We start from the raw sequence: 10,451 nt of genomic DNA, 5'->3' as shown, positions 1-10,451 counted from the left end.
TATTACTTTATTGACGGAGTGGCTATGCTGTGTCAACACAGCACAGTGGACTTCTCCTGAATGTCAAGACTGCTGATGTCATATTTGCCAGGGAAGGGTTGGGGGAGTGATCTCCATGAAACCATGGAGCCATGTAATCATCTAAGGTCCTCATCTCTTCCACCCTCAGCTCCACTCTCTCTGCTCTTTACGATTAGCTTGCTTAGGACGGGGCACTTCTCCGCACTGGCCTGCCGCCTGACCACCACAACACTGCATTCTCCCCACTGCCATCTGTTGAGGAATCCTTTTTGGTTGCCCCAAACAATAACGGTCATTCATATGTTCGGCAAAAAATGCAGCCCTGAGCCGCTAGAGTACATGTGGCTAAAGTGCCATGTTGTGCTCCACGTGAAAAACGGGACGTATACATGCCAGTGCACGTTAACACATCTGGCGCCAATAACGTCGTACAACGTGTTTCAAGGTCATGCTAATTCTGCCATTCCACGGCGTACGGCGTTATTGAGATCATATTTAATTTTTTCGCCATGGTATTCATAATTCCCTCACCCAGCCTCGGCTGATACAGTGGGAGCCTGCACAACTCTGCAACGCTTCAATACTTCCGCCTGGTGGTGATCGGGCGAGTTACAACCGGAAATGGATCTCTGGTGATCTCCGTGCACCGGGGAAATGCATCCGGCACTTACATATTGTTGCAGGACTCTAGACACACATCCGTACATATGGATCGCTGCCATAACTCAATAATCGATATGATTTGGGCGTTTATTATTATTATACAAACCGGAAATGGATCTAGTCGATCCACGTCAAATAAGTGGGATCTTTTTCCTCCAGTCTCATCGGCGAACGGTAAGAGGACGCTGACGTCATTTGCAGCGTGATTGTTTATTATTATTAATGCAAACTTCTCTGATCAATATATCACCCACACTACATAAAGCATTTACTGATAATCACGGAATTATAAACGACCCCCCCGTTCATCCGTGCATGATCAGTCATAACGTTTAGGATCATGTACAGTTGAAATGTTTAATATAGCGTGTATTGGCAACAATGCCTGTGGCAATGGCTAATGGGGATCCGAATAAACTAAACTAAACAAACGGTAGTTGATAATCTATATATGCGTTTATGCCTATAACTCACGTTCTAGGAATTACTGCAGAAAACGATAAAAACATATTTATATTCTAGACGGTATTTTCCTATGAATCTATGAATGAAAAAGTATAACGTTCCTACATCCTGAACGATGGATAATCGATGTTGAATGGGCCATAGTAATGTAAATTTAGCAATACAATTTAAAAAGTTAAAGCCCTGCAAAGAAGGTGAACATCTCCATAGGCTTAGAGTGGTGGCAGAGAGTGGTTGAGACCGGCAAACTCTGTGGCAGTTAATGTGTTAAGAGGTTACATTTCACACCTTGGTGAGAGCCAAGGGGCTACACCCCTCTCTATTCTTAAGGTCAGTCCTCAGTGTTCTCCCAGCTGGCCCTCCTCTTAGCCCAAGCTCATTTAATCTATATGTACTTTGTCTATATGTTTTCACTATTAAACCTATATTGATCATGATGAAACACAGAACGTAATCACATTACCATATTCGTCCAGCGTCTGTGTCTTTCTACAGTGCAAGTACTGTACACCAAAAGCTGGAACGCCTTACAGACGCTGCAGCGGATTACATTTCCACCACAAGTGTTTCCCGCTGTTACGGACGGCTATTGCTATTATAATTTTCTTCACTAGGCAGGACGGTAGTGCGGCCACGCATAGACTGGAAAATGTCACAGATTTTTGCGGGAGAGCAAGTCGCATGGAGGAGGAGCGATGGGGATGGAGGCTGGAGTGTGTCCCCGACAGCAGTGTGTGACGAGGGGGCAGCACGCTGGAGCCCTGCTCATGAATAAGACATGGACGGAGAGGGGGCCGCCGGGGCGCCCTCTGTCCATTTGCCATTTGCACGCTTGGCCAAAGCCACGGAGGACGAGCGGCGAGGGAGTGCTGGATGGAATACGCTGTAGCAATACAGCACAGAGACACAGAGTGCACAGAAGAGGCCGCTGCATGCAGGGTTTGAGGTCTACTACACTGCCATAATTAATGACTAGCATGCCTGATTACACGGGCATGAACAGCATGTCAATTTGATTGTGTTTTTAAGGGAATGTATCTGGGATGCTGATTCATGTCACTCTGGGACTTTGTATCCCACAGTCCTCTGCTCTCGTCTCGGCAACGGGAAGGAATACATTGCATGATGCCCTCTTTTCCTCTTCACTGTATGTTAGCATTGCTCATAGCCTTGAATGCATTTTACTAAGAATATAGCAGGGGGGGTTTAGTGATGCAGTGCACCACAAGGCTAGGATACAGATATTTGCCTTGTTCATATCCAGAGGTGGCCTTGAGTGCACATATTGATGTATTTTTAACCTCTTAAGCCCTAGCCATATTTTCAGAAAATGTGCCTAAAAGTACACACCTAAATGGAAGATTGCTCCACTTCTACAAAGTCCATTTGCATCTTCTTGATATCTAGGGACATTTATGGACCTCAGGGAATATATTCACAGTGTCAGAAATGTTGTGTCTGTTACTATGCTTGAGTAAATTGTAATGAACCAAAGGAGAATATCAATAATTATTATTATTATTTGACTCACTTTCACTTCGACTGTGAATAACACCATCATGCTAACATTGACCAGACATAAAGAATTGCCATTGAGCTCATTCAGCACCTTCTTGAGATCAAGTGTACAAATCTAAGCAAATTAATAAAGGGCAGATGATTTACAGGATGTTTTGTAGATACAGTACTGAATTTTGCCATCCGGACACATGCAATTAGAAATATGAATATAGAATATCAGGCCTATAAATAACCTTATTATGGCCAAGTCATACATCTATGGATCAGGCCAAATCTCCTCTTTCCAAGGGCAGAGTTAAATCTGGATTTAATACCATCAAGCACCTGTTACAGGGCAGCAAAGACTGTGAATGAAATAGTAGAGTTACTTTTCTATAATGTCCATAGCTCCACCATTTTTCATCAGATTGAGATGCGTTTTTTTGTAGACATTCACAGAAAGGTAAAGAAACAATATATGTTGTATTGTATGGCAATAACGTTCAGGTTTGTTCGACCCACGAGATATAATCACGAAAATAACGTGAGCTGGTTAGTAATTTCCTCGCGTCTATATCATCCGGTTTCCGATACAATGCACAGACAATTCTATAAACTCATATTTCTCTAATAACACTTAAAATTAGGGATGTCCGATATTATCGGCCTACCGATATTATCGGCCGATATCAGCATTAAAATGTGATATCGGAAAATATCGGTATCGGTTTAAAAAAATATATATATTTTTTTTTACATTTCTATAACCTTTATTTACCCAGGCAAGCAAGTAAGAACAAATTCGGATTTTATTTATTGTCAAAAGTATGCATAATGTTGTGTTAATTCCACGACAAGAGATATGTAATGTTAATTACCTGAAATTATTCCATTTTTTGGGGGGGGAAACCCTGCATATATCGGTATCGGTTGATATCGGTATCGGAAATTAAGAGTTGGACAATATCGGTATATCGGTATCGGTAAAAAAGCCAATATCGAGCATCCCTACTTAAAATCATTGGTAAACCAACGTAGTGCCGAAAATTTGTTTTGTTTTGATATGTTAAAGCTTTCATTTTATGTTGATTTCGTCGCCCCCTCTGGACAAATGTGGTAGTGTTTCCCGGAATGAAGATGGTGCATTTCCCCATGAGCACCCCCGCGTTGTGTCATAAAGAAATGTGTAAAGTCAACTTTGTTTTGGTATCAACATTCCCTAATAATGTTATGTCTTCATAATCATGGCCAACAGCAAGCTCGGTAGCAAGGCTAAGATAAAAGGTTAAATATTATTAGCCAGTTGTATTACAGTAATGTCCACCGTTACATATTACATCTGTCAAGGAGAAAGGAGGCCAATTCAGGATAGGTTTTGAATAATTTTAACTCTTAATCTGGTGAATGACCGACCAAGGTTTACTTGCATCTTCCCCCATGCTCTATCACTGTCCCTTTTAGCTTTTCTACATTCATCTGTCAATTAATCTCCGCCCATGCTCTATCACTGTCCCTTTTAGCTTTTCTACATTCCTCTGTCAATTATTTTCCCTTTCTCTTTGCTGATCGCGCCACAGTATCAACATTTTAATGTAAACAAAAAAACGAAATTTTTATTTAGTAATAAACCTGTTAGTAATAAACTCACTCTGCAAAACTTGTAAAATGTAAACATAGCCTCTTCTGGACCGTGTGCCATAAATAATTGTGTCTGCTTTCGCGGGCCAACCAGCCTGGACTTACAATCTAGGGATGAGCCTGAATACAAATACAAAAAAAAGTTAGGGAAAGCATGGATAATGTGATAGACACAGATATTTATTATACTCGAATATGCTTGTTATTATCCTGGAAAAAATATTTAATTATAATTATGAATCATTCATTTGATCTGGCTCTGAGACAGAGCAGCAGAGCAGTAACAACCTCATGCACTAGGAAGAGAGAAACATTCAGGAGGAATAGATGTTCTCAGAAAGTTTGTGCTGTATTTTTTATTGCAAATTTTTTAGTCAATCAATTTAATTGTCAAGACTTTCTCTCTGCTTGTTAAAATGTAGCTATTTATGCTCAAAAGGCTCTGCAATTTACACAGACTTGCTGCAGCACTGTCTTCTCTTTCTCTCTCATTCCTCTCAAATCATATCAGCACCATGGACAGCAGCTGTGTGTGTGTCTGCTGATTGCTCCTCTCTCTCTAGTTATCTTTCTCCCAGATATACACACACACACACACACACACACACACACACACACACACACACACACACACACACACACACACACACACACACACACACACACACACACACACACACACACACACACACACACACACACACACACACACACACACACACACACACACACACACACACACACACACACACACACACACACACACACACACAGTCCCTCATATAGATAGATAGATAGATAGATAGATAGATAGATAGATAGATAGATAGATAGATAGATAGATAGATAGATAGATAGATAGATAGATAGATAGATAGATAGATAGATAGATAGATAGATAGATAGATAGATAGATAGATAGATAGATAGATAGATAGATATAGATAGACAGACAGACAGACAGACAGACAGACAGACAGACAGACAGACAGACAGACAGACAGACAGACAGACAGACAGACAGACAGACAGACAGATAGATAGATAGATAGATAGATAGATAGATAGATAGATAGATAGATAGATAGATAGATAGATAGATAGATAGATAGATAGATAGATAGATAGATAGATAGATAGATAGATAGATAGATAGATAGATAGATAGATAGATAGATAGATAGATAGATAGATAGATAGATAGATAGATAGATAGATAGATAGATAGATAGATAGATAGATAGATAGATAGATAGATAGATAGATAGATAGATAGATAGATAGATAGATAGATAGATAGATAGATATAATGATAGATATATAATGATAGATATAATGATAGATTGTTCAATCTTCCCCCAGTAAAAGGGGGGGGGGGTGATGGGGAGGGACTATTAGAAAATGTTGTTAGAAAATACAACATTTGCCAGATGTAACATGACTTCCTTTAATCGAATATGAATGTGTTAATTTGATTATGTCTCTATGGATAAATAAAAAAAAATAAAAAAAGAAGTGTGGCACAAACCACGCCCACTTCCGGTCCTCTATCCAAATACAGATACAGATAATGGCGTCTCTGCAAACCCCTATTTTAATAGCTATATAAAATCATCATCTTCTCGCCGAAAGTCTAGTTTGCTTATGTACTGTAGGTCATATAGAGGCATCTGTATTACATTGAGACTGTTACACAATCAGTTATAAACTCCTAATAGTTGCTCTAATGATTTCCAATAATAACCAACACCTAGCGGTCACAGCAAATTCAATATGTAATATAATGAGAAAAAGAACCCAGGAAACTGCATGGAAATCTGCACATTGGGTATAGTGTTTGGCTAAGAAATACAAAAACACATCCTAATCAGTATTTCACTACTTTTTCTCAGGCAGGCCAGAGTGGAATTGGTTAATGATTTCCACCCCGTGACGCACCCGACCGAGAGCCCCGCGGGAGGTCACGCTGACGTCGATTTGTCCTCCACCCTCCCCTGGATTACCTCCTCCCTTCTTTGTCTTCTCCTTCTCCATCTGACCGAGGCAGATGGGAATCAATAGAAAATCAAGGAAACGCCCGGAAAATAAGTTGCTGGTGAAAATGTTAGCCACTGAACTTTTACTTCAAAGGCAGCTTCTGAAACGGGAGGGGGGGTTGCGGACAGGGAGAACGTAACTTTGAAGAAGGGGGGGGGGGGGGGGGGCTTGTGGTTGTGAAGCAGCAAATTGAGGTGAAGAGTCAGGGGGAGGATGAGGCCTGAAGGCCAGAACCACAACATGACGAGTGGGACAAACGAGTGCTTGGCTGTTAACACCAGCTGACACCTGTATGGAGAGGCTCGCCGAATCATTAAGCTCCGGATGAGGGCGTGGTGTGAACGAAGCTGAGGGCTTTCAGAAATACAAGTGTTATAGAAATAATACAGTAAGGCCTTGTCTCTCTCCTCTCTCCTCCTCCTCCTCCTCCTCCTCCTCCTCCTCCTCCTCCTCCTCCTCCTCCTCCTCCTCATCAGACTACTGAATTGAACAGCCTGTACAGAATCAGAAAGGTCTATTGCCAAGTAGTTTACACATGCAAGGCATTTGATTTGGTAATTTGGTGTGACATTAATGGACAGACAATTAAGATAGAATAAAATACCATGTAATATAAACTAAATTAAAATTGAAGTGCAATAGAATAGAATAGAATTATAAAATAAAATAGGCCAGGGCTGTACAATTGTGCACGATATGGTCGAGTATATACACTAATTCGAATAAAAATAACAATATAGTGGGATGGAATATTTCACAGGGCTGTGAATTGAGCAGTAATGTGCAAAAAGTATGAACAGTGAAGTATGAACAAGCATGAGGAGTTTTGAGTGTATATACAAATATATAGTCCAGTAAGGGTGTGTTAGTGTAACACAGTGAGGGGTGTCAGTGGGGGTCCCGAGCCTTGTTGATGAGGCTCACTGCAGAGGGGTAGAAGCTGCCTGCTGTCTGCTCTACAGGTGGAACAACTCCCCCCTTCCGTCCTTCAGGGTTTCCTACTTTCCTCAGATGTAAACAACTAGATGGTTGACACAGCTTTGAACCACCAAGTCCCCCCAAGCTTTTAAGACACCTTTCAATTAGGTGTGTGTGTGTGTGTGTGTGTGTGTGTGTGTGTGTGTGTGTGTGTGTGTGTGTGTGTGTGTGTGTGTGTGTGTGTGTGTGTGTGTGTGTGTGTGTGTGTGTGTGTGTGTGTGTGTGTGTGTGTGTGTGTGTGTGTGTGTGTGTGTGTGTGTGTGTGCGTGCGTGCGTGCGTGTGAGTGTGTGTGTGTGCGGCAGCAGGACAGTTCATGGGAGTTGTTAGCCTCTGGGGCTCGAGGCACTATTTAACAGGAAGAGATGCCGCTGCACTGCCACAGCCAGCACATTTGGCTTCACCACTGCACCCCCCCCCCCCCCCCCCCGCCCCAAAATCTAAATATCTTCACCCTTTCACTGCCGCGCTACCAAACGGTTAACCCTTTTCACTGCGACAATACACAGAAGGTTAACCCTTTCACGACCGTCGGTTGTGTGATAGTGAAGGGTTAACCCTCTGTCATGTGGCAGTGAAAGGGTTAAGAGTTATACAGTAAAGTACTGCACCTTTATTTTTTACAAGCAAGAACAAGAGCTAAGAATAAATGTAAAGTGCACACTAAAGAATTAAAACAAATAAACAACTTAGCTAACACACGATAATAACAATAACAAACAAAAACTATAATCTTATAGAAATTTGCTTTCAAAGACAATTAAGAAGAAATGTAAAGTGCACACTAAATAATTAAAACAAACAACTTAGCTAACAATCAATAATAATAATAATAATAACAATAACAAACAATAAAATAACATGCAAATTTGCTTTAAAAGAAAATTATGTATTGTAAAATATGTTACACATATATAATCAAAATATAATATGCTAAATAAACAAACAAATAAATAAAAATTACAAATTCACTTTGTCTAAAGAACTATTTACATTCCACTCCCTATCATCACACTTCAAGGTTAGCCTGTAGCTCCTACTGGTTTCCATTTACAGTGCAATCCTTCTGGCCTTCCTCGCTGCAAAGTCATCAATCACATCATCATATGAAATCTGACCACCAACCTCATGGTTAATACTGATTACAGCCAGACCACTGAGGCGTTCTTGAGCCATGGTTGACCTCAGGTATGTTTTCAAGAGTTTTAATTTGCGGCCGGGTAGCGCAGTGGACTAAGCGTCTGTCTACCACCACAGAGACACTGATATCGAATCCAGCTGTCAGCGGTGCCTCCGGCTTGGCCGGTCGTCATACTGACACAATTGGCAGTGTCAGCGGGAGGGAAGCCGGTGGGTGGTAATCTGGTCGTTGTAAACAGCGACTCCTACAGGTCGGTCAGGGCGCCTGCACAGCGAGGAAGGGATCTGGGTGAGGTAGTGTGCCCTCCCATGTGTTACACTCACCCAATGAGAGTCCTCGCTGCCAGGTGAAAAGAGGCTGCTGGCTGTCTCCTATGTATCGGAGGAAGCATGTGATAGACTTCAGGGCTCCCTAGACCGGCAAGTAGGGGGCAAATGCGTGCAAAGACCAGGAAGGGGAGGGGGGAATTGGCATAACGACAAAATTGGGATGGGAGGAAAATACAAAAATATAGGAGGAGAAAAAGTGGATACAATTTTTTTTTTAATTCTAGCATGTTCTGACTGGGAACACCTAAAGCTGAGGCTCAGACCGACTGACCGTTTTAGTTTTTTGGCTCATTTTCCCTTATGTTAGCGCTGTGCCACCACAGGAAATTTCCAAATTACTCAAGTATGTTGCTACTGTTTACTGAAATATTACATGGGGATATGACTGTAAGACTGTGAGAGTGTTGAAGCAAAGCGATGTGCTTCCTTGCTTGCACAGAATTATCTTGCTGCAGGTATTGCATTTTTGTATTCCATCTTTTTTTTTGCTGCTATTTGCTGCTGTCAGCCATAGTTGTCAACAAAAGTAAACCAAAAGCCTCTGTTTGGTCCGAGCAACAGGTCCTGGCAGAAGTGTAGAATGTTTTGCTCAAAGCAGTTTATGAGTGTGACAGAAATTAACTGTATGATTATTCTGACAGCTCAATATTAATGTAACTAATAGATTCCTTGGGGGAATTTCTTTTTGCATAGGTACTGTATATCAACAACAATAGGCTCAGTATGACATATTGTAAACAGGTGCCAGAGAGCTGTGTAGTATCACAGTGTGGTGTGCAAAAGGTGTAACTTTATACTGAAGTTGATGTTTCAATGGACTATGATGGAATTTTATTCAAATGAAATACTTGTCGTTGACCGATTAGAAAAATATCCAGGTCTATGGCCTGCTGTCAGCCTATTTCTGACATTTCATCCAAATCGTCCCTGTAGTTTGTGAGATCAGATACACATACACACATATACACACACACACACACACACACACACACACACACACACACACACACACACACACACACACACACACACACACACACACACACACACACACACACACACACACCACACACACACACACACACACACACACACACACACACACACACACACACACACATAGACACATGCGAACGAATGCCCAAAGACATTACGGCCCACAGCCCTCTTAACTGTTATGTACGCACATGAAAAGCAAATAAGACTCAACATGCATATAGATGACTGCAAATGTCATTACTCAACCCCTGAAAATAGAATAGCAAACAGGGGCGCGGGCCATTAGAGGAACTATTGTTGCGCTCTGGTATAACACAAGGAGACGTGCGAGTGAATGACAAGAGGTACCATTAGCGAGCGGTGGGCGTTCGTTCGGTATGCTCCGGATATGTATTTAATGGGAAAAACCACGCTACGCTGCTGTTATGTGTTTGAGGAGGAAGGGGGACTCGACTCAGTATAATGAGAAATGAGGTGTTCATACGAGAGGCCTTAATTAGAGCTGAGGGGAAGGCGTCTGACGTGAGGAGAGGACCAGGGAGCATGTATAGTGGAGTCTGCAGGGACCTTTGGGTCGGACGTGGGGGAGGGGAGGAAGGAGGAGGATGCAATATCTTCAGCAACAGCGAGAGGGGGGTGGATGGAGCAAGGTTGGTATAGTAAACTAAAACTAAAGGAACAA

General features: G+C 41.8%; 1 protein-coding gene across 1 annotated transcript in view; it reads right to left on the bottom strand.

The window, feature by feature from the left end:
- The window catches only part of iglon5 (IgLON family member 5), a gene marked incomplete at its 5' end in the record, with an annotated part of 22,068 nt that extends 15,747 nt beyond the window's left edge, over window positions 1-6,321 (bottom strand). Inside the window, 1 exon segment of the mRNA XM_084336644.1 lies at window positions 6,231-6,321. Within this exon segment, the coding sequence (XP_084192770.1) occupies window positions 6,231-6,321 (91 nt within the window).
- Window positions 6,322-10,451: the final 4,130 nt, after the last annotated feature.

This window comes from Notolepis coatsorum (genome assembly GCF_963971535.1).
Source record: "Notolepis coatsorum genome assembly, chromosome: 19".
NCBI lineage: Eukaryota > Metazoa > Chordata > Actinopteri > Aulopiformes > Paralepididae > Notolepis > Notolepis coatsorum.
Note: the sequence above shows the minus strand (reverse complement) of the source record. Positions and strands in the feature narration are given on the sequence as shown.